Here is a 24702-nt window from a genome sequence, read left to right on the forward strand (position 1 = left end):
AAAGGCCCTGGGTTCACTCGCCAGGTACTGGGAAGAAGAGATTAGGAAAAAAGTCTGGCGTGTCCTCAAAGTGAAAGAGTGAGCACACGACCCAGCAACCCCACTCCTACCAGGTGTACACCCCAGAGAGATGAACACATATGTCCACACAGAAACCAGAACGTGAACATTCCTAGCAGCACCATTCCCAATAGCCAAAAGGTGGGAAGAGCACAATGCACTCCATCTGTACAGCAGAATATTATGCAGCCTTAAAAGGGATCCCTGCACCCTGGGAGGCTGGGGCAGGCGGATCATGAGTCTGGGCAACTTAGCAACTTAGTGAGATCTTGTCTCAAAAAGGGAGAGAAGTCAAGGATGTAACTTAGCATGAAGGCCCTGGGTTCAATCCCCAGCACCACACACACATACAGGCATGCATCTGTGTGCAGACAAAAAAGTAATGAAGTACTAACAAATGAAAAAGTAATGAAGTACAACACGAATGACGATGCTCTGCTCAATGAAGGAAGCCTGCTGCAAAAGGCCACATATTGTAAGATTCCATTTATAGAATGTGTACTAGGCACTTGTTTTGTTTTAGGCACTTCCTGGTGGTTGGGACAAAATACTCAACATCTGCAATTTAAAGGAGAGGTCAGGAAAGGGATTTAGCTCAGTGGTTCTGCTGCCTGCCTCGCAAGCGCAAGGTCCTGAGTTTGATCCCCGGTATCAAAAAAAAAAAAAGAGAGGTTTTACATAGGCCCACAGTTTTCTGAGGTTCAGTCCATTGTTAGCTGGCTCCAGGCAGAGACCTGGAAGGGCCGGGTGGAGGAGAGATGCTCACCCCTTGGTGACCAGGAAACAGTGTGGGGCACCTATGCTAGAAACCACCGAGTTTTCACTGGAAAACTCAAATGAGCATTGAGAAAACCCAACAAATACATGTAAAACATGTTGAGACATAGCAAGAATGAGATCTCCTGACTTGAAAAGGAACAGGTGGATACAGAAAACTAAAAATCTTAGCAAAGAATGCAGAGCAGGCCAGGGATTTAGCTCAGTGGTTTCACCGCCTGCTGCGCAAGCGCAAGGACCCGAGTTCGATCCCCGGTACCAAAATAAATAAATAAATAAAAATAAAAGAAAGCAGAGCAGTTCCTACCAAATGAGTCCTTCGGGAAATGGGAAAAGTGACAAGTGACAAGTGTGACAGTGGGATTTATTGATTTACGGCCAGGTGGGAGTGGCTGGTGGAGCGGGGCGGAGTCACTGTCAACACTGCTATAGGAGAACAGGGCAGACCAGGCTATTCCCTGACCCCAGGGGATAAAGGGCTCCTTGCTCTTCTCACCCAAAAGACACTACCATGGAAGAAAGTGTCACAGGTCAGGCCCAGGACATGAGTTCTAGAAAACCAAACTTCCCAGGCTGGCTCAGGTCAGTGACCCAGGTTTATCTTAGAGACATAATTCTAAGCCAAGCGGAGAGGCCACTGCTGCTCCCAGAGGTGCTGACCCAGTACGGCTTATTAAATAGGTGCCATGATCCTCATGTCAGGACTCTGCCCCGTGTGGCTCCCGTAGGTTCCCCAAGTGGCGATACCACCTGCTTTTTCTTTTTCTTTTGTGTGGTACTGGGATTGAAGCCAGGGCCTTCACACTGAGCTACATCCCCAACTTTTTGTTTTCTTCCCCCTTAATGTGAAGACAGAGTCTTGCAAAGTTGTCCAAGCTGAGCTCCAATTTGTGACCCTCCTGCCTCAGCCTCCCGAGTGCTGGGATGACAGGCGTGCTACTTGCTGGGCATGAGTCTTCTTGAAGGGGGTCTCTGCATCCCGAGAGCCAGCCTCCTAACCTGTAAGCGCCACTGCTCTGCGGGCCCCCAGACCCCTCGCCTTTGCTCCCTGCTTCATCTGTCCTCCCTCCTCCTTAGGCTCCATTCCGTTTGCTGCTGCTTCTCTTCCTTCAAAGAAAGAAAAATCATGCTAAGTCTCATTTTTAAATTCTCTCAGCTAAAAGATAAATTCTCCTGGGCCTGGTGGCACAGGCCTGCAATCCCAGCACTCTGGGAGGCTGAAGCAGGAGGACCCAAGTTCAAGCCCAGTCTGGGTAACTTAGCCACCTAACTTCTTTGAGGCGCTCAATGCCTATCATGTGGTCCCCATGGCTGCTGTAATCAATACAGCTTGAGTGGCTTACACACCACGTATTTACGCCCTGGCCCTAGATATCTGAAGAAAGTTTTACCAACCTAAAATAAAGACGCTGGCGGGCCTAGTCCATCCTGGAGGGTCCAGGGGAGAATCTGTCTCCTGCCCTTTCCAGCTCCTAGAGGTCCCAGCCTCCCTCAGCACCTGGCCTTTTGCTCTGTCCTTAGGGCCAAAAGCTGAGCATCTTCCGGTGTCTGACACTGACCCTCTGGCCGCCCTCTTATAAAGGTCAATGGGGACAGTGCAGTTTTCAGACACGTTCAAGAAGAATCAATCGAGTTTTTTTTTTTTAAAGCATCAAAATTGCACTATTTAGATCAAGATGCCTGGTAAAGCAAATGCTTCCAAGAAAAAGTCTCAACAATTAAAAAAAATTCAAAAAGAAAAACTGATGATGAAGAAATGGAGTTGTCAGAGAAAGAGGTTAGAAGGATAATAAAAAGAAGTAAAAATGACCCAAAGCACATGTCTTCTGAAGGACAAACAAATCATATTAATTTAAAGCAGATAAAGATAGCATCCAACAAGAGAAACACCTGGCAACCTCTTTCAAAGAGTGTGAGGGAGCATTTGCAAACTATGATGGAAGCAGTAATAATAGCAATTTTGAGTAATAAAATTAAAGAAAAATAACAAATTAAGTATCATCTCAACTGCCCGAAGAAAAGGTTGCTACAACTGTGTGAAACCCTGAAAGCCCCTCCCCAGAAGCTGAAATATTTAACTAATGTGACAGGTCTACTGAGAATGGAAAGAGCACAAGACAGAGATAATGAAGAAGGTCTGGCATTATTGCCGGAAGAAATAGATAAAAATAGTACAGACTACGGAGTCAGTCAGTGGGAATATTCAGAGTCTAAAAAGCAAAACTGAAATTCTGTCACATGAGCTAGAGGAAGAGGAGGAAAAGGCAAAAGAGATGCTTCAGCTGGATCGACGTAACATACTTTCCCTCCCAGAGCTTTCTCGGCACAGTCTGAAAGCACCCACACTGCAGAAAGAAGTTTTGATGCTAATTCCAAACCAGAATATTCTTCTAAAAGGCTTGGGTATTCTTCATAATTCACCCCAGATGAATAACATGTCAGTGTTCACTGAAGAAGCCCGTAAGAAACTAAATGCCTCTTAGAGAATTTTTTAATAGTTTCCTATTAATTTAATGTTTATAAATTTGTAAAACTGTTAACCTATGATGTTACAGAGGCTGAAGCTTCTGCAGGGTTTATTAGCCTCTAATACGCACTTTAAAATTGGCCTGTGTAGGCCCATCATGAGCATCTAATGTAGTCCTGAAAACTTTTTAGCAGTGACGAAATCTAGAAAAATCAGTATTTACATTGCTGTACTGCAGTTATTTGCCTAAAACATAAGACAGGAATAGCTATGCTCCGATAGTTCGTGATGGATATTGGGAGCTCACCTGTGTTGGCACAGCAGAGTCCTGACGCTGTGACAGTGTGTGAAATGGCCACGTGCAGTGCTTACAGCATAAACTCGAGAGTGTTTGCCGTCACTCATTCTGTAGCTGAGAGCTTGCATTTTCTGTCTGCTTTCACAGAGCTTGAGAAATCCCCAAGTGCCCCTACCCTTACCTAACTCCCTAATCTTGTTCGATAGTTAAAGTTTCCCAGGTTCCTTCAACTGTGAAGTTGGCATTAAGTTCTTATTTCGTTTGTTTTAAATATTTACTTTCTACTGTCATCAAAGTATACTCTTAAGAAAATTACTAAAAAGGGATCTAAGCACATTTATTCCCTTAAAACCAACCAAAAAAACCCCCAAAACTGTTTTGAGAAGACCCATTGTGTGAGAACCAGCCACCAAAGGTAGAAGGTACTCAGACCAAAGAAAGCAGACAGCTGGGCATGGTGGTACATGCCTGTAATCCTAGCGCTTGGGAGGCTGAGGCAGGAGGATCTCTGCAAGTTCAAGGACAGCCTGGGCTACCTAGAGAGTTCAGGCCCAGCCTGAAGCAGCAGGTTCTGTCTCAAAACCAAACCAAGCAACTTCAGAACCATGAGGACAGAAGGAGTATACACATAGTGTACACGAAGCCCCACCGGCCTCTGCCTGTGTGGCTCTAGGGCAGCTACGGCGCGGTGCGGAGGAGCGGCTGGCTGTGCACTGAACAACTGAAGGTCGCCGAAATCTCATTTTGTGTCATTTTCACACGTCACAAAGTACTACTATTGTTAATTGTTTTCATTTTTTTCCCAACCACGTAAAAACATAAAGCTCATTCCAGCTCCTAGGCTGTATGAACACAGGCAGGGGTCCAACCCGGTCGTCCCTCAGCGGCACCCAGTTACGGGGTCGCACACCAACTTCTCCACTTGACTCTGGGGACTCCAAAGCCAGGACAGACCCCACTCACCCCCTCCCCCTGTGCTGTCCCTTGTCCCCCAAGGTCCTCCTGGCCCAATCTGTGCCCTTGCTCAGCTGGGGCCCCTGCCCCTTCTCTGCCCGGCAGCTCTGCCTCACCACGCCCAGTGGGACCCATCTGTGCCTGTCCCTGTGCCCTGCGCCTGTCTCTCCCTCAGGGCCACAGTGTCCTCAAGAGCAGGGGCCCAGACTCTGTCATCTGTGCCCCAGGAGTCGATGGCAAGGACAGCAGCGGTCAGAGAAGACTCTGGTTCCTACCAAGGACTGGAACTACACTTCCGACCCAAGACAAAACCGGAAACGAGCTCCTTTCTCAATGAAGATCTCTAAAACTAAGCAGAACTGGGTTCAAATCACTGCTGTCCTTGCTAGGGCTGAGCACTAGACAGTCACTTCCCTTGCCCTCAGGACTGGTTCTCAACTGAGGCCTTGTGTGACCTGACCCTGCCAGTCGCATGTGTGTCCTTGATGGCACAAGTCTCCATAGCTGGTCTCTCCTCAGTTCCCGAGTCTGCTGAGTCCTGCCTGCCTCAGGACCTTTGCACTTGATGTATTGACTTTTTGTGGATGGAACCCAGGGCCTTGTACATGCTAGGTAAGGTATTGTGGTTTGAATCAAAAAATGTCCCCCAAGAGGCTCATGCACTCAGAGGTGAGGCTTCTGGAAGGTGACTGGATCACAGTTGTTCCAACATCACCCCTGATGAATCTGTAGCTGAAGGCACTGCGAGGAGGTAGAGTCTGGCTTCAGAAGCAGGTACCTGGGAGGGTCTATACTTGTCCTGGTCCCCTTCCTCTCTGTGTCCCTTTCCAACCCCCTTCCATCTGCTGTGAGGTAAGCAGCTTTCCTCTGCTACGCACTTCTGCCAAGCTGTTTCTACCCTGGAGCCAGAAACATGTCTGACCATGGACTGAAACTTCTGCAACCGTGATCCCAAATCAATCTTTTGTCCTTTGAGCTGTGTATGTCAGGTATTCTGTCCCCACTGACAGCAAGGCGACTGATGCGCAGGGTCTAAGTTGCCCAGGCTGGCCTCCTCCTGCCTCAGCCTCCTGAGCAGCCAGGATTACAAGAGTGTGCTGCTGTACTTGGCACTGCTATTCTTTTTTTTTTTTTTTTTTTGGTACCGGGGATCAAACTCAGGACCTTGTGCTTGCGCGGCAGGCGCCGGAACCACTGAGCTAAATCCCTAGCCCTGCATTGCTATTCTTTCTGCCTGAAATATTCTCCTCCCTGGTGCCTCAACAGCGACACTGACAAGGCAAGCTTTCCCTAGCCACCCCACAGCTTTTCTGGCGTGGTCTCTGTAGACTGTAGCCATTGGGGTCCCTCATTATTATTAGCAGTAAGGATAAGATCAAGCACTGGGATGTCGCTCAGCTTGCCGGGCATGTGCAGGGCCTCAGTTCAATCCTCAGCACCACAAGAAATAGAGATAGGGAGAGAGAAAGAAAAGAATGCAATAAGCACTTTTTTTTTTTCCGGTCAGGCTCTGTTCCAGAGTTTCTAAAAGTAGGTTATGCCCTCAGGAAGTATTATAATCACCCCCACTTTATGGGGCAGAGGCTCAGGCAAGGAGACATTAAGAAATCTGCCTGGGGCTGCAGACCTCCTGAGTCAGAGCCACCCTCTTAGACCTGTTCCCCTGGGGCTGGGGCGGGAGACTCTGAGTTAGTGGGGTCCTCACTGCTGTGTCCCTGGAGCTCAGCACCCACACCTCACGTTATGTAGCCCAGGTTGGCCTCAAACATATGGTGATCCTCCTGCCTCTGCCTCCCGAAGGCTGGGATTACAGGTGTGCACCACTATGCCCTGTGGAATGATTTAAATTAATTAAACAAAATTTTGAGCAGGTTTTTTGAGATAGGGTTTCGCTACGTAGTTCAGGCTGGTCTTCAACTTACTATGTAACCCAGGCTAGCCTCTAACTTGCAGAGATCCTCCTGCTTTAGTCTTCTGAGGCCTGGGATCACATACATGCACCACCACACTTAGCAAAATTAATAAAAAATTAATACAACTAAAACTTCAGTTCATCAGCCACATGTCAAGTGCCCAAAAGCAACCAGGCCAGAGCGTACTGAACTGGACGGTGCTGATACAGAACATGCCCATCACCTCGAAAACTTATCTTGGACAGTGCTAAACGATGAAGCGTGCAATTTTTTTTGTTCAGTGTTCGCAACTCCTTGGGGTCCTTTTGCAAATGCCATCTTCTCAACTTTCAAACTACAATCCCCACATTCCCCTAATTTACTTTGCTTCTTACCAATTCACCACTGGAGGTGGAATCCACTGATTTCTTGTCTGCCTCCCCATCTAGCACTGTAAGTTCTGATGCAGCAGCAACTGGCAATGTGTGACTGTTGAGTCCCTGAAATAGTCCAATTTGAGATGTAAAATACACACTAGATTTCAAAAGCACATGGGGTAAAAACAAAATGTGAAAGATCTCTTAACTTTTTATATGGATCACATGTTGAAATGACATTTTGGACATATTGGGTTAAGTAAAACCTTTAGGTGTGGTGGTGGACACCTGTAATCTCAGCACTCAGGAAGGTGAGGCAGGAGGACTGCTATGAGTTTGAGGTCAGCAGGGACTACATAGTTCAAGGCCAGCCTGAACTACACAGCGAGACCCTGTCTCAAAAAAACCAGATCAAATGAAACCAAACCATATTATTAAAATTAACATCATCTGCTTATTTTTCCCTTTTTAAACACAGCTATAATTTAATTTTGTATGTGTTGTGCTGGGGGTCAAACTTAGCCAGGGTCTTGTGTATGCTAGGCAAACTTCTCTACCACTGAGCCACACCCTTAGCTCATAATTTAATAAATTTAAATTATATATGTAGTTCACAAATTTGTGGCTTGATTAAATTTCTACTGGACTGGGCTGATTAAGAACGTAAATTATGGGCCAGGGATTTAGCTCAGTGGTTCCAGCACCTGCCGTGCAAGCGCAAGGTCCTGAATTTGATCCCCAGTACAAAAAAAAAAGAATATAAATATGGAAGGCATGGAGGTGCACACCTGTAATCCCAGTACATGGAAGGCTGAGGCAGGATCGCTGTGAGTTCAAGGCCAGTCGCAGCTACCAGCGACAGAATGAGTTCAAGGCCAGTCTGAACTACACAGTGAGACTGTCTCAAAAACACCAAAGAAAACAAACCAAGTCAATTACTAAAAAATTTGCAAATTACAATTGTAGCTTGCATACATTTCTCCTGGACAACGCTGGCCTAGAATGTCAATCCAAAATGGATCTCTCTCTATATATTTTTGGAGGGGTCCATTCTCTGTTCACTACCCAAACAATGACTGGCACATAATAGGAGCTGAATAAAGTTTTAATAAATAAATGAATGGGAGGATGGGATTCTGGCAACCCATTTGCCCTAATGGCTAGCACTGATGGAGTGATCACGTCCGGTGCCCGCCTCCTCACCGCACCTGAAAGAAACTGAGTCCTGGCGAAGTGACGTCAGCCTAACTGCACGTAGTGCGGAAACGTCGGGACCCGGGATTAGAACCCGGGTCCTGTTCCCATCTCCTTGGCGCGCTGACCGCTCCTACCTTGCTGGGCGGCAGCGGCGGTGGGATGGGCAAATGTGGGGCACACGACAAGCGTTGGACAAGGAGCGCCTCTTCTGGGCCGCTGCCTCTAGTCGGCCTCCGGGGCCCTGGCCCCAGCTCAACCTCTCCGCGGCCATCGCTGGCCACCTGTGTCTCCGGTGGCCGCCAGGCCCTTCTCAGGAGGCGCCGACCGGAAGTCCCGCCTCCGCCGCGCGCCCCAGGGTGCAGCGACAGCCACACCGACCAATGAACAGCACGCCGTGGCGGACACTGACCAATGGGCGCGTGCGCCGGGGGGGAGTGTCCGGGCCGCGGGCCGGAGCGGGTCGTGCGCGCTGAGGAGGAGCCGCCGCTGCCGCCGCCGCCGTCGCCGTCGCCGCTGCCGCTACCGTCGCTACCGAGGCCGAGCGGAGCCGTTAGCGCCGCGCCGCCGCCGCCCGCCCGCCCCGGAGCAGCCCCGGGCCCACCTGCCCCCGTTCAGGTGAGGCGAGAAGTCCTCGGCGGCGCCCTACGGGGTAGGCCGCGGCAGGCCTGAGCTCGCCTGACCGGGCCGCGGGCCTGCACCGGCCGAAGCCCAGGCCGCGCTGGGCCGGGAGGGGACGCTCGCGGGCCACGGCTGGCGGGCGGGGGCCGGGCGGCGTGAGGGCCGGCGCTAGGCCCCAAGCCGGATTCCTTGGGCGCCTGGAGGGGCCAGCGAGGGGACACGGCGTGGGCACGCGCCTGGAAGCCGGGCTCCGCGGCCCTGGTCCGAGCAGCCTCAGAAGCCCAGGATCCGGGGGCGGAAGAGTGGAGCCTGGGCGTGGGAGTGGGGTGAGCGCCCCGGCGCGCAGAGGTCACGGCCCACGGGCTCGCTGCGCGGGGAAACCTCACAGATTCTTTTGTGGTCGTTGTCAGGGCACCGCGGCCCATCCGAGGTCCTTGTAGAAGCGTGTAAAACCTTCTGTACGTAGGAAGAGTCCTAGAAAAGAAAAAAAAATTATTTTTAATCGCCATCTCTAACAAAGCTGTTAGCGGGGCGTGAGACGTTTGGATTTGTAAAATGTGTGTGCATGTTGCAAACATAAACTGCACGCAGTGGAACAATGGGGGACGGACGGTCTTCCTTTTCCGGTGTCTTCTGGTAGGCTTATTAAAATGGGGCACTGATATGTGCAGGGCAGGTGGAGGAGAACTTTTGCTAGGGCTGCCCCTGGAACGACACACGGCGCCCCCCCCCCAAGTAATCGAAAGTGTTTATGTGGGATCTCTCTGGCTGGTGCTCCCGAAAGGGGGGAGATGGGAAGGATGTGCCAGCTGGAGGAGCGTTTCTCAATATGGTACTAGGGACAGTTGGGGGTCACATAATTCTTGGTTGTGGAGGGGGGCTGCCGAGTGCATTATAGGAAGTTGAGCGGCTCCAGATGCCAGTAGCACCCCCTCCCCATGAGTATCAAAAATACTTGCAGACATTGCCAGATATCCCCAGTGATCGCCCCCCTCCCTTTCTCTCTGTTTCTCTCTTTCTCTCTGTGTGCACAGCCACCACCACCAAACTAAATGATCTCCCCCTGAAAGTTTCTTCAGCCTCATCTCTGAAACCCTCGTAAATGCTTCCAAGACCTTGAAGGAGCTCAGCTATGTTGAGCCTTAGTTGTTTTATCTGTAAAAGTATTGTGCAGTTTTAAGGGCATAGGAAGCCCCTAGCATTGCCCATGGCCTATGCATGGTAGGCGCTGAATACACGAACACCCATATTGACAATCTACCATGTCCTGACACTTCACAAATACTGATCTCTAGTCTTTGTAGTAGGTGCTGTTATAATTTTCACTTTAGAGATGGAGCAACTGAGGCTTAGATGGGTCACTTGGCATCATGTTCTAAAGTGGCTAAGGCAGAATTTGAACTCAGGCCCTCAGGCTCAAAGCCTTTACTTTGAACCACTGGAGGTACCCTGAGGGGTGGTGTTTCAGGGAGTCTCATTCAGTTGCCATTGAACATCTGTGTGCAAAACTACTGGGGTGAGTGAGGTGGTCTACTCCTGTAATCCCAGCACTCAGGAGGCTGAGGCAGGAGACTCATGGCAAGTTCAAGGCCAACAAGACCTATATGGCAAGACCTATCTCAAAAAGCAAAACAACTACGACAACCTGTACTGGAGCCTCTTTTAAAATTCTACGGCTTCAGGGTTCATGAAGAGGGTGAAAGAGATGAACATCTCCAGATGTGGCAGGAAGTGATGTTTCTGTTAAAGCACTGGCTTGAAGGGCAGAACTTCAGTTGGGATCTGTTGAATCTGAGGTCTTGTTGTCTTCCTGATGCATGATCAGTTGCCTCTCTCTCACTGCATCCCATCTCTGTCCTCTTTCCACACTTCAGCAAAAGTTGGCTTTTGTTAATGCCTATCTAGGCATTTCCCTCCTGATTAAAAGTCTTTGGGCAGAAAAAAAAAAGCAAATTTTGTGGACCTGTGTAAGTGACTTGAAGGATAAAGTGAGGAGCCCTAAAGTTGGGATACCAGTGCTTTTCTTCTCTAACCTTCCTTCCTTTTTGACCTCATCTGCAGAGAGCCCCCCCCCCTTCCTGCTTGTCACGCCCTCTGCCAGGAGCGGGGCTCTCTTCCACCTGGAGATCTCCTCCTCCTGCCGCGAAGCCCAGCTCCGAGCTCACTCACCACTTGGTTCCTCCTCCAGCTGCCACTCTTCCTCCACCCCCACTGGAATCAACTGTTCCCTGGTTTGTGTTCCCATCCCATTCAATTTATTGAATCGAATTAAATGCTGAATGGCGCGGGAGGTGCAGTGTTGGCCTAGCGTCCCTAGGTGGCAGCAGTGAAGTGAAGCGGCGACCTGAGGCTGTGGGTCAGGGGAAGCCCAAAGAAAACCAGCCTATAGGAGGAAAGTGAGCCTGGCTTCCCTCCTGAACTCTCCCTGCTTCTCCCCTGCGTCCTGGGTCCTGCCCTAGGCCCTGGGGAGGCAATAGTGCATGTGCTGTGCATAGATCATTTCAGCCCCTCTGCTGAGGGCCGATGGTCATGGACTGGGTGATGTGGAAGCAGAAAAGAAGAAACTTAGCCAAGCCTAGGTGGGCTGAGGAGATCCTGAAGTACTTCTTGGAGGAGGTGAGGCGGGAGGGGTAGGAGGAGGTAGGCAGGTGACACCAGGAATAGAACCTTTCAGGATGCAAGAGTTGCAGGGGCAAAGACATGGAGGTGGGTGCACCTGAGTGGAGTTTGCTCACGAAGCCACGTGGGGTGTGGTGCTTCCGGGTCAAGAAGGATGAAGTGAGTGGTGGCAGTTGTTGCAGGTCTTCGGCAGAGGGCTTGGTTGCTATCAGGGTGTTACCAGAACAGTGTTAGTTCATAAAGAGGGAATCAGGTTTGCACAAGAAGAGCTGGAGCAGGACGGGGCTGAAGGCCAGAAAACCAGTCAGGAGACAGACAGTTGGATTCCTTCAGGTCAGAGACACTTGGAACAAGACCAGGGCTGTGGTGGCAGGGACAGAGAGGGCAGGCTTGAGAACAGGTATATAGATATAAGAAGTAAGAAAGGACAGCAGGAGCTGGCTTTGCCTGGGCTTGAGTGACCAGAGATGAATGGCCACTCAGAGAAATGAGGAAGGCAAGCAAGGTGAGTTTTTATATGTGGATGAAGACGAGAGCACGTGGCTGGAGTGGCATTTGAGAAAGCGGAAGGTGGCAGGAGTGTCCGCATGTGTATGATCCTAGGCTTGCTTGTATGCCCAGTGGTCCATCCCACTCCATCCAGAACCTCAGTGTGAACTGGCAACATTAAAAAAAACCTCAGTGTTGCTGGGTGTGGTGACACACGCCTGTGATCCTAGCACTCAGGAGGCTGAGACAGGAGGATTACTGTGAGTTCAAAGCCAGTTTGAACTACATAGCAAAACCCTGTCTGAAAAGCAACCACAAAACCAAACCTCAGTGTGTCTGAGTTTTTTTCTTGTTGTTATTTGTTTTTGGCTTTTTGAGGCAGGGTCTTGCTATGTAGTCCAGGCTGACCTTGAACTCACTATGTAGCCCAGGCTGACCTCAAACTCATGGTGATCTTTCTGCTTCAGCCTCCCCAAGTGCTGGGATTACAGGTGTGCACCACCACACTTGGCACCTCAGTGTAGTCTGGAAACAAAACATAACTGCCTTGTCACAGCAAGGAGGAAGAATTCCCTCCTCCAAGAACTTAGAACCTGCATTGGGAAAAAGTGACCTCACTCTGTGAGTTTGAGTAACAAAAAGGTGAAGGGTCCAGTTTCAGAAACTCGTTGAAAGAAATGAATATCTGGTGTGAAGTTTTGTTTTTGTCTAAGCGAGTTGTTGTGATCAGAGAGATGGAGGGGCTGTCTGAAGCAGCAGAGGCCTGAGCATGTTAGAGAGGCTATGCAGGCCTGAGTGGACCGGTTTGGCCAGGCAGAGGGGCAGGAAGGGAATCTTAGAGGTCAGTCTAGAAAACTGCAGGGTCAGTGACAGACAGTTCCCGGACTGGTCAGGGTGGTCCTGGCAAAGTGCTGGGCTGGGGGCAAGAGGACCACGAGCCAGCCCAGCAGTGGGAGAAGGACTACAAGGTGACCCCTCCTGAGGGTTGGACTGGGATTGCACCTGTGTTTTGTGCACATAGTCAGCACTCCATCTGTGTTAGGGGAAGCAAGGGTTAGCAGGGAGCTCAGAAGTGACCTTTATGCCAGAGGAAGGGGTCGCAAGAGAGGGGACAGTGTAGAGCAGCTCAGTGTCAGGGCTGTTGTCATGAACAGAAACCAGGAGGTAGAGGAAGAAAAGGAGGGAGGTTAGCTTTAGAGACATTCCTAGGAGTTGGTCTAGGGAAGAAGTGACAGTGGCAGAGACGGGAGAGTTAGATGCGGCTCACTTGACGAGCTGGCAGGACTTGGTACTCCATTTGTACAAGGAATGGGGTGCCTTGGATGACAGGTATGGGGGAGGCACCACCACATGAAGTAAATCGAGGAGGAGGAGGAGGTTTGATGGGCCAAGGACAGGAAGAGAGATGAAGCATGTGCATTGGGAGACTGGGAGATCAGGGACACACATGTACCTGTTTTCGCTAATGAAGTGGAAGTCAGAATTTACCAGGCGGCAGGCACTATGCATCCTGTCCCCCCTTGGGGAAACTGAGGCTTGGGGAAGGGGAGCGACTTCCTGTGGTTCATCTGATCAGCAGCAGGGCAGTACTTAGGTTGTCAGATCCCAGAGCCCATGGGTTTTCTGCTGCACTGTTTGTTACTTTGCATTTCTCTGCAAGATTTTACCAGCTGAAAAGAGCAGGGCTCTGGAGCCGATTGGGCCTGGTTGGCCTGTGAAAGTCCTTGGCTTGGGCCACATGCTGGCTGTGCCTGACCAGTTCGCACCTGGGTTTCTCAGCAGGCTGATAGGGAATTGCTGTGACTTAACTGGAGCTGTTGCAGCCAGGCAGCCTTCCCTGGCCATGGACAGGATCCAGCAAGGAGTTGTGGCACTATGTCCACCTGAGCCTCACCTCAAGTGGCAGTCTTAAATGGTTCAGGCCATGCCTTCAGATTTTGCTGGCGCCAGAGCATTTCCTGGGTGACCTGACACTTTTACCTTAACAGATCAGAGTTTTACATCTGGAAAAGACCTTAGAAATAGTTGAGTCCAAGCCCTGTCAGATGATGTGTGAAGTGTCAAGTTCGAGCCGGGAGATATATTTGACTGTTCTAGTTTTATTCTGGCTCAAGAAAGCCTGCCCCATCACTGAGAAGTGAGACAGATTCTCATGTTGCCTCTCATGTGTGCCTCACGGAAGCCAGTCCCACATGCACCGCTGGTGCACACTTTTATGGCATGTATAAAGACGCATATCTCGCCATGAGTATATGGGGGAGTAGGTGTCCCACAGATGTGAGCAACATTGCTAGTACCACTCAGGAGTAGCCAGGATGGTTTGAAATAGTGCAGTGGAGTTGAAAATCATCCAAATGGGAACATTTCTAAAGTAGCAAGAGTCATTTTGCCAAAGTCAAAGTTTCAGCCAGCGATGTAGCTCGGCCGTGCCCCACCTGCCTGGCAAGTGCAAGGTTCTGAGTTTAATTCCTGGTACCAGAAAAAAAGGTCAAAGTTTCCCTTTTTGTTTCATGAAGTTGGGTGGATCTGGTTCTTTGGGGAGGTGCATAGTGATGGTCCTAAGAAAGTAGGGTGCTGAGTGTGTTAATAGAATGTCAGCACAGTTTCCACTGCCTTCTTTAACATGAAGGAAATACTCCGAACACACTATTCCAGGAGCACCTGGCAGTCAGTGACTCTCTCTCTCTCCTGCTGTGTGACACACACTCAATTTACCTGGGAACTGTTAGATAACTGGTATAGCCTCAGCCCTCAAGACTCCACCTTTGACAGTGGTGAAAAGCAGGTCGTTACAGGTCAGAGTGATTAGGGCAACAGTAAAGGTTTCCAGTAATGGCACAGAGGCTCTGAGAGCTGGAGCAACCTGTTGTCCTGGGGGAAAGTGACCCTTTAACAGGGAGGTGAGGAGAACGTGGACATGCCCTGCAAAGGGAGGAGCCAAAGCAAAGGTCCCACACATGAGGGTCTGTGGCATGTTGAGAAGAAGCCAGGTGGGGGATGCTGAGCTGGAGCACCCAAGGGGACCTCACACAATGGCCTTGGATCCAAGCTTAGGAGACTCCTTTTAATGACAGCTCAAGGTCATGTCCTGCCATTTACTGGAACCGTGACTGCAAGATATGTGCCCTCCCAGCCTGGGTGGGTGGTGTGATGCTCAGAGAGGCTCAGCAAATGGGCTTGGAGGGGGCGGGCAGGAGGCAGCAGTGACTTGGGAGTCATTGATGTTTAGGTGGTGACAAGGCCCCATTGTGGTCACAGCTGGTGGGCATGGGTGCTGGTTGGGGCCAAGCCGGGCAGTGCAGATTTGCAAAGGTCTAGGGCAGGGCAGGTGGAGCACACCTAAGCACTATGACACTGCTTTGGGGGCTTGGTGTCTCCCTTCCTGCCAGTCACCAAAGACTTGGCCTGAGGGGGCTGCCTAGTTTCAGCTGTGTGTCAGGAGGTGGCAAAACAGACGTTCCCTTTTAAATCTGAATTTTGAAATTTGCATTTGGGAAGATTTACTCTTTGATGTACAATTGATTGGTTGGTTTATTACTCAGGGCCTTTGCCTCATCCTTTTTGTTTTTTATTTTGAGACAGGTTCTCGCAGAGTTGCCCAGGCTGGCCTCAAACTTGTGATCTTCCTGCCTCTATCCCCTGAATAGCTGGTATTACAGGTGCACACCACCATGTCCAGCCTTGGTTTGCTGAGTCTTGACAAATGCACAGACTTGTGTGACTACCACCACCATCGAAATACTAGAAAGTTCTGTCATCTAAAAAGAAAAATATTCCCTCTCGCTGCCCTTATGTAGTCAGTTCCTCCCGTTACACCCGATGCTGAGCAGCCACAGATCTGTTCATGTATGGATGCTCTTGACTTACAGTGGGCCTGTGCCCAAGAAACCCACTGTAACTTGAAAGTACCATAAGTCTAAAATGCATCAAATACACCTTATGTACCAAATGGCATAGCCTAGCCACACAGTACAGTAAGCCCCCAACTTACAAACATTCTAGCTGCGAACTTTCATGGGTATGCTATATAAGACTCACTTTGTCTGATTTAGGAATGAATCCGACTTAGGAATGTTCTCCCAGAATGGAACTCATTCGTGAGTCGGGGATGTACTGTATCAGTGTGTACCCTCATGAGTGCATGGCTGGCTGGGAGCTGCTATTGCCCAGCGTTACAAAAGAGAATTGGCGTACATATCACTAGGCCAGGAAGATTTCAAAATCCAAAATTCAAAGTACTATTTCTACAGAATGAGTATCACTTTTGTACCATCCAAGAGTCGTTAAGTCATATCATCATAAGCTGGGGGCCATCTGTAGTTCTGTCCTTTTCAGAATGCCGTAGAAATGGAATCACACAGTATGTATCCTTTTGGGTCTGTTTCTTTCACTTAGCAAGATGTGTTTGAGATTCATATGAGTAGCATGGATAGGCAGCACCTTTTCGGTGCTGACTAGTATTCTTGGTCCAGGATACCATAGTTCACCCATGGGAACCCTGAGCAGATGGTGACGGAGCTTCCCTCATCCCTCAGCCCTCCGGGGTCTCACCCTTGAAAGGGTGTAAAGGACATTGCATTGTACAGATTTTGGTGACCAGAATAAAGCTCCCACAAGCATTTATGTGTAGGCTTTTATGTGAATGTAGGTTTTTATTTCTCTAGATCGAGTTGGATTATTGGATCATGAGTTGAGTGTGTATTTAACTAAGAAGCTGTTTATTCAGAGTGGGTGTAATATCTTCACATTCCCACCTGCAGCACAAGAAAGGTCTTGTTTGTCTCCATTCTCCCCAGCACTCGACACGGTTGTTGTTTTAGCCATTCTTTGTGGTTTTTTGGTTTTGTTTTTATTTTTTGAGACAGGATCTCAATATGTAGTCCAGGCTGGCCTCAAACTTGCAGTGATACTCCCGCCTCAGCCTCCCAAGTGCTGGGATTACAGCCGGGCACCATCACACCCGGCTAAGTGAGCATCTTTTCATGTGCTTATTTACCATCCATACTTCAGTCTTGGTCTTTGGTGCAGTGTCCAGATCTTTTGCTGTTTTTGAAATTGCATTGTTTTCTTATTGTTCTGAAAGCTTTTTAAAAAGGTGCCCTATTTTTGCAAATATTTTCTCCAGTCTGTGGATGTTAGTTCTGCTATCATCTTTTTTTTTTTTTTTTCTTTTCGGTACCGGGGATTGAACTCAGGACCTTGTGCTTGTGAAGCAGTGCTGGAACCACTGAGCTAAATCCCTGGCCCAGTTCTACTATCATCTTTTGATGAGTAAAGTTTTAATTTTTGATGATAGCCAGTTTAGCAGGTTGTTTTTTTTTTTTAAGGAATGTGCTTTTGGTGTTATAACTAAGAAATCTTTGCCTAGCTCAATATCACAGATTTTTTCCTGGAAATGTTGTATTTCTTCATTTTAGAACAGAGGTCAGCAATTTTTTTCTGTCAAGAGCCAGATGGTAAATATTTTCAGCTCTGTGGGCTGTGCGGTTGTTACTACTAAGCTCTCATTGTAGTGGGAAAACCAAGCATAGACACAGTACATAAGCAAGTGAAAGTGATTGTGTTCTAATAAAATTTTATTTGTAAGAACAGGCGGTGGGCCACATTGGTCTAGCACGATATGGTCTACAGCCTAATGTTTCAGAAGGTCCACTTTTTACCAGGCATAGAGGGTAGAGTTGAGTAATTATTGTCCAATTCATCATCCATGAAATTAGAAAAGCAGACACCTAACTCTTAGACGAAGCATGAAGAGAGGGAGAGAAAACAAACAGGCACACAAAAGAAATGAGTCATTCTTGATCATACTTCAGAATGTATTTTAATTTTTCTGAGTTAATTTTTGTGCTTTGGAATGGGCTTGAGCAAAAGTTTTTGTTTGTCTTTGAGCTAATGATCTATTTTGAAATCTCATGGCCACAGTTTATTCGATGCATGGAGTTTTTCTTTATTAAGCTTTAATGCTTTCTACCGAAAGTTGGTATTTATTTAGCCATCCCCTGTTGAATCACCTCCAGTTTTGTATTTTTACAAGCCATAGGATAGGATTCCTCCTGCATATTAACCTGCACATGTGATTCTTTCTGTAGAACAGATTCTTTACCATTCCCAGGCACAGGGTAGTGTTCACATAAAAAATTTTGGTAGGCACTGCCACTATCCTCCTCCAAAAAGGTTATACCATCTCGCACTGTTGGCAACAGTCGATGAGGCTGTTTCCCCCCCAGTTTATCCTTATTTGCACTGGATTTTAGTCCATCTCAAATTTTATCCCATCTGATTGGCAAAAAGTAGCATCTTATTTTCTTTTGCATTTTCTTCATTATTGGTGAAGTTGAGCTTTTTTGTGTGTTTATTATCCATTTGAATTGTTGGCATCTGTAAGTCCTAGTTCATATCCTTTCTCCACTTATCTATTGGCAATATGTTGGATGCTTTTTTTCTCATTAATTTGTAGATGTCTGTATTATGTTCTCTCAACTTCAGCAGTATTAACATTTTAGGCTGGATATTCTTGGTTGTGGGCCCTCTCCTATGCTTTGCAGAATGTTTTAGTTAACAGCATTCTGGCTTCTACCCATTAGCTGCCAGTAATACACTACTGCTCCCAGTGGAACCAACCAGAAATGTCTCTAGACATTGCTCAGTGTCCCCTGTGGGACAGAATTGCCCAGTGTGAGAAGCACTGATCTAAGTAATACACAGTAAATACTTTCCTTCCAGTCTCTTGCTGCTTATCATTATTTATGATGCTTTTTGCCATACGTTATGTTTAATGTTAGGAGTCTAACTTTCCAGTCTTTTTCGATGCTAATGTTTTTTTTTTTGTATTGGAGATTGAACTCGGGACCTTGCGTTTGTGAGGCAGATTGCAGTACCACTGAACTAAATCCCCAACCCAATGCTAATCTATTTTTTGAAAAGCAGGGAGCACAGACACCTTCAAAAAAGTAATAGAAATGCTGGGAAATTGTGCTAATTTGTATGTTTGTCTGAGAGTAGGAGAGAGAAGGCTGAACATTTCCACTCTTTCCTCTGCCAGCATTGATTCAAGGGTAGGTGGGAAATCTCCATGCAGGAGGTATGACCAGGATTTATGTATCTGCTGGCAAAGGTGTTTTTAAAGAAGGCCCAAGATTCATGACTGGGCGCTGGGCTCACAGTGCAAAGCTGCACACCCGACAGCTGGAGAGAAGTGGGCTGCCTCTGAGGCCTCCATGCAGGTGGGCACCCATGCAGGGACAGTGACTGCTTAGGTTGGGCACCAGCTGGCAGAACTCCCAAGCAGGCGCAGTGTGGCCTGTGCTTCGAGAAGAGGGGTCTCGGCTCTCTAGGGTGGTTCGATCTAGACACTCCTTCCAAAGGCATCCCGTACTCCAGTTTGTTACTGAAAGCAGACTGTGGCAGGCTGCAGAAGTGTTCCAGCACCCATAAGCTGTGAAGACCAAGGTGCTCCGACCTCTTCGCAGTTCCATCAGTCTTTGGGGACAAAGGGCACAAAGGACCATTGCCTGCCTGCTCAGTGACAGGTGTGTGTGTTGGGGTGTTGGGGCTCACATCCTGAGCTCCTCAGTATCTAGCTGGAGTCAGTGGTGAGCGCAGGGTGAAGGCAGCCAGAAATCTTTGGAAGGCAGAGAGAGAGCCTGGACACTTTCTCAGCAGCTGGAGTTACAGTGCTGTGATTGTGTATAGGTTCCTATAAAGCCTTCTTCATAGACATAGTTGAACTTTGAGCTGTTCTGTTTTGTGTTAATAGACTATTTTTTGGAGCAGTCTTTTAATTTTTAAATTTTGTTTTTACCACAAAGGGTATTGAACTCAGGGCCTTCACACTAAGCTACGTCCCAAGACCTTTTTAAATTTCTTTCTTTTTGTGTTTTTTTCTTTTTTTTAGTTTTGAGACAGGGTTTTGCAAGTTATTGTGTTACCCAGGCTGGGCACAGACTTGCATTTTTCCTGCCCCAGCCTCCCAAAGTGCTGGAATTACAGGCATGCACCACTCATCTCAGTTTAGTACAGTTTTAGGTTGACAGAAAATTTACATAGAAATTAGTGAGTTCTCATGTACTCCTTCCCCAGTGCATCGTTTCCACTATTATTCCCATCTTGCCTTGGTGTGATCACTTCTTTTTTTTTTTTTTGGTAACGGGGATCGAACTCAGGTCTTTGGTCTTGCGCAGCAGGCAGTGAAACCACTGAGCTAAATCCCCAGCCCTTGATCACTTCTTATAATTGATGAGCTGATGTTGATACATTGTCATTAACCAGAGCATGTAATTCACATTAGGGCTCACTCCTGGTGTTGTTCATTCTGTAGGATTTGACAAATGTCTCATGTCCTGCCTTTACCGTTAGAGTATCACACAATGGTTTGGCTGCCCTAAAAATCCCCTGTGCTCTTCCTATGCATCCCTCCCTGTCCAGGGCAGCCATTTGTGTTTTTGCTGTGTCTGTAGTTTTGCCTGTTTCCAGAAGGTCATATGCTGTAGTAGGAACCACAGTATGTATAGCCTTTTCACGCATTTCCTTTCACGTAGTAGTGTGCATTAAAGTTCCTCCGTGTTGGGCTGGGGATGTGGCTCAGTGTTGGAACACTCGCCTTAGTATGGGTGAGACCCTGGGTTCTATCCATAGCCCACAAAATATAGGGGTATAAAAAGTTCCTCCTTGGGCCAGGGATTTAGCTCAGTTGTTCCGCCGCCTGCCTTGCAAGTGCAAGGCCCTGAGTTTGATCCCCAGTAACCCCCCCCCCAAAAAAAGTTCCTCCTTGTCTTTTTCTGGCTCTTAATAGCTCATTTCTTTTAAGCACTGAGGAATACTCCATTTTATGGGTGTGCCATTTAATGAATGGAGCTTACTTGTCCATTCACCTGTTGAAGGACGCCTTGGTGGTCTCCAGGCCTTAGTAACTGTGAAAAAGGCTGCTGTGAAGGTCTACAGCAGGTTTTTGTGTAGCCACCTCTGTCCTGATAGCAAAAAGAAAGTGCAAATGTGTCATTACTTTTGCCTTCACATACAACAGCGTGAACGTTTGGATTCACTTGATCTTATTTTTCCCTTGCAGATTAAAAAAAGAATACAATGTCTAATGGTTATGAAGACCACATGGCTGAAGACTGCAGGGATGACATTGGGAGAACGAATCTAATTGTCAACTACCTCCCTCAGAACATGACGCAGGATGAGCTACGCAGTCTGTTCAGCAGCATTGGTGAAGTCGAGTCGGCAAAGCTAATCCGGGATAAAGTAGCAGGTAGAGAGCAGAGGTGTCTGCAAAGAGGGTACTGGTGCTGTCCTCCAGGCATTATCGACTCTGCCTGTGCCTGTGTCCCGTTCCCTGGGGTAGAATAGCCACCGCCTCGGAGCAGTAGCTGTGGTGTTGCCTTTGTTTTTTCTCACACGCTGATTTCTTACACTGCCTTAGTATGAGTTTGAATATAGGTTCCCGAAGAAGAGAGATTCTTTATAAGACAGAGTACATATACAAAGTAAAATGTAGGGCCGGGGATTTAGCTCAGTGGTTCTGGCAACTGCCTCACAAGCGCAAGGTCCCAAGTTCGATCCCCAGTACCAAAAAAAAAAAAAAAAAAACAAAGTAAAATGTAGAAGCTGGCGTGGTGGTGCACACTTCTCATCCCAGCACTTGGGAGGCTGAGGCAGGAGGATAGTTGCGAGGTCAAGGCCTGCCTTGGCTACATAGGTCAGCCTGAACTACGTACTGAGACCCTGTCTCAAAAAAGGGATGCGGCAGGAGAGGAAAATGAGGTGCCACCAGAAACGGGCTGCTCTGAAAGCTGGAAGGAGCCAAAGTGTGCAACCTAGCCCAGCTCAGTCTACGCAGGCTGCGCAGGGCTCACATGGCAAGGGGACCTTGGTGAACCTGCTGCCTGGTGACCCCGGCCAGCCTGTCATGATCTACAGACCCCCACTCACGGTCGAGATCGAGCCCACAACGGGACCCGTGGGCAGCCTCTTGTCTCTTTTAGCCAATGTGACTGTTAACTTAAACTTCTGCACCCATGGAGCTTGAACTCTGAGGGGGCAGGAGCAGGGCAGCCAGGGTGACTGCTGGGCCTCTGTGTCCCCATGCATGGAGGGGTGGGGGCACTGGCGTCTGGGCACCTCCCTCCCGGGTGGTCACAGCAGGCTGTTCCTGTCCAGTCCCGGCTTACATGAAGGTCTCCATTCCGAGGCTTAGGCTTCAGGGCTCTGGAGCAGGGGAGACCAGGTGCTGCAAGCACTGCTGCTTTCCTTTCCCTGCTCCTCCTCCTCCCCTCCCATCCCCTCGCTCCCCTTTGCACCCTTTCACTCCCTTTCCGCAGGCTAAGGAACAGACAGTCCTCTCAGAGCAGTCTTGACTGCCACCCAGCTCGTAGGGACCTTGAGTCTGTATCTTGAAAACTAATTTAAAACTTGGTGTTTTATTTTGGTAATGGGGATCGAACTCAGGACCTTGCGCTTTTGAGGCAGGTGGTGGAACCACTGAGCTAAATCCCCAGCCCTTAAAACTTTTTAAAAAACAGACTTTTTTGTTATGGAAAATTTCAAGTATACATGATCAAAGAGTAATACATTGAACCCAGTGTGCCCACCATCATGCTTCATCGACCTTCAACCTTTTCCCAGTAACCTGAGGACACCTGACCCCTAGATGACCCCTGGCAGGCCTCTCTGACAGAGTCCAAAGAATTAGCCCATCACATGGGGGCCCTGAGCCCAGGTACCTTCTCCCCTTGTGACTCTGAGAGTCTGTGATTTAAACCTTCTAAAAAAACAGACACCTCATAGAGAGGGACTTTCCATAATGTCCAAACTAGAGCCGTGTTAGAAGGTTCCTGAGTAGGAGAGTGCTGGCTGGAGGACCTTTAAATTTGCCTCTAGCAAGTCCTGCGTTTCCCACTTAGCTCCTAAGGGAGGGAGGGACTGCAGCCCGGAGCATCCCCAGTGCTGCAGTCTGATTTCTCATCACCCGACCTTTGTTCGCTCACTTGCTCGCTTGCCTGTGGTGGTTCCAGAGGAAGGTGAGCTGTGCTTTGCAGGAACACCTGGTTTAGAGAGGTCTATCCTGGAGCTGTGAAGGGACAGAAGTGTGATCTGGAAATCATTCAGTCCCAAGATAAGGTTTGTCTTCTGTTTGGGCCGCGGTCTACATGCCAGGAGTTGTGCCAAGGTGCTGGGCTAATGGCACAGCTGTGTCTCTCCAGAAGTCCTTGAAATGCAACAGTGGAGCTGGGTGTGGTGGTCCATGCCTGTAATTCCAGCACTTGGGAGGCGGAGGCAAGAGGATCACCATGAGTTCAAGGCCAGCCTGGACTACCCAGCAAGACCGTGTCTCAGAAAACCAAACCAAAAACAGATGCAGTGAATGAAGCTTCTGAACAATTCATGGAACCCCCACTTCATCCTGCTGCCGCCAGCATGTGACAACTTTGCTGGCTGACCCTGAGGCTGTGGACTTAGATTTCACTGTGATACCACTCTGAAAGCTCTGGTCATCTTTTTCCAGGCTGGAGCTCAAGGTGCCCACCCCAGCAAGAGTCTCTTACACCCAGCCAGTTGAGATTGCTGCCGCCAGATCCCATCCCACCTTACTCAGCTACTCAGGGCCGCCCCCGTGTCTGCACCCACCACATCCCCTTACCATGTCTGTCTTCCCTCCTCCCACCTCCGGCAGCACCTGCTTGCCCTGTCAGCATCAAGCCCTTTCCTGGCTCCCTGACTTGCTCTAGCTCGGGGGTTCTCTGCATCAGCACTACTCCTCCTCGGGACCAGATACTTCTGTCTGGAACCAGGCTGTGCATTATGGGGTGTCAGTGTCCCTGGCCTCCACCCACTTGAGGCTGGTAGCACATTCTGAGTTGTGAAAACCAGAACTGTCTGCAGATGTTGCTGCATGTCCTTAGGGGGGCACACGGCCTGTGAGAGCTGTGCACAGTGTGCCCCCATGCAGACTCTGATTTCCATTCTACTTCCTTCTGTAAGTGTCCTCTCCCATTGACCACTGACTTTCTTTTTTTTTGATGCCAGGGATCAAACTCAGGACCTTTTGCTTTCAAGGCAGGCGCAGTGCCACTGAGCTGCATCCCCAGCTACATCCTCCCATTGACTTTCCACCCTCAAGCCAGGTTGTATCCTGTTTGCAGCTGTCCTTTTCCCGGACTGCATCTGGGTCCTCAGGCTTATTCTGTAGCCACACCGGACGTGGGGTGAGCGGGTGCTCATACCTCCGTGTGACCTGTTTGTCTCCCACCTTGGCCAGAAAGCCCTCCTGCCCCGGGCCCCTCAGCACCACAGGTTCTTGTGTTCTAAACTGGTCTCATCCTGCAAGCCAGCCGCTCGTGTCCAGTGTCCTGTCTTAGCGGATGGCACCACTGTCCACACAGTGGCTTGGTCAGATACCAAGGGTTTCCTGACCTCCTGGATCAGTGGTGGCGAATCTATGGCTCTCATGCTGCAGCAGGCTGTTCGTGTCATTGGAAGCTCTCCCAGTTCTGCCATCACGGTCCTGGGTGTTTCTGCAGTCCATCCCTGTGCTGCACCTCCCCAGGCACTAGCCCGGCCAGGTCACCATCGCCTTTGCACGCACTATTGCTGTGGCCTCTATAAACTGCGCCCCATCTTCCCTCTAGCTGTTCTCACTGCAGCAAAGGGGCCTCTTCAAAGCCCTGTGACTTTGTCACTCATCCTCAACACCCTTCAGGTCCTGGCCTGAGCTTGCTTACAGAGGCCCTTCCTGCCCCACCCAGACAGCATCAGATCCTTGCCTGTGGGGTTCCATAACAACCAGGAAGCCTCGTACCAACCTTACCGAGGTTGGAACTTTCTCCTCTAGTACATTAACATAGTTCTCAGAAGCACTGTTAACTTCTGTGGCCCTAGATGTGCCCACAGTACTCATTGAATGAACGACTGAACAGTGCTGGGAATTGGGGAGAGTTCGGATCAGCATGCATT

At 48.9% G+C, this 24702-nt stretch overlaps 1 protein-coding gene, 1 long non-coding RNA gene and 1 pseudogene across 3 annotated transcripts in view; 2 read left to right on the forward strand and 1 right to left on the reverse strand.

Moving 5' to 3' along the window:
• The first annotated feature begins 2476 nt into the window (after positions 1-2476).
• On the forward strand, positions 2477-3320 carry LOC101714366 (centromere protein Q pseudogene; annotated as a pseudogene).
• A 2354-nt stretch (positions 3321-5674) lies between these two features.
• LOC147821130 (uncharacterized) lies at positions 5675-8336 on the reverse strand. The gene is made up of 2 exons (XR_015447585.1): positions 8157-8336; positions 5675-6948 (listed from the first exon to the last, which is right to left on the reverse strand). It is a non-coding gene; the product is annotated as an uncharacterized LOC147821130 (long non-coding RNA).
• Positions 8337-8443: 107 nt separating this feature from the next.
• Elavl1 (ELAV like RNA binding protein 1) overlaps positions 8444-24702 on the forward strand; it is a 35949-nt gene continuing 19690 nt past the window's right edge. For both annotated transcript variants that reach the window (XM_004865391.4, XM_004865392.4), the window contains exons 1-2: positions 8444-8637; positions 20813-21001. In XM_004865391.4, the coding sequence (XP_004865448.1) occupies positions 20830-21001 (172 nt within the window). In that variant the 5' untranslated portion in view covers positions 8444-8637; positions 20813-20829. The remainder of the gene's footprint in view (positions 8638-20812; positions 21002-24702) is intronic.

This window comes from Heterocephalus glaber, unplaced genomic scaffold, assembly GCF_053883595.1.
Source record: "Heterocephalus glaber isolate CG9 unplaced genomic scaffold, H.glaber_assembly_v1.0 deba00001761, whole genome shotgun sequence".
In the NCBI taxonomy this organism is placed as follows: Eukaryota; Metazoa; Chordata; class Mammalia; order Rodentia; family Bathyergidae; genus Heterocephalus; species Heterocephalus glaber.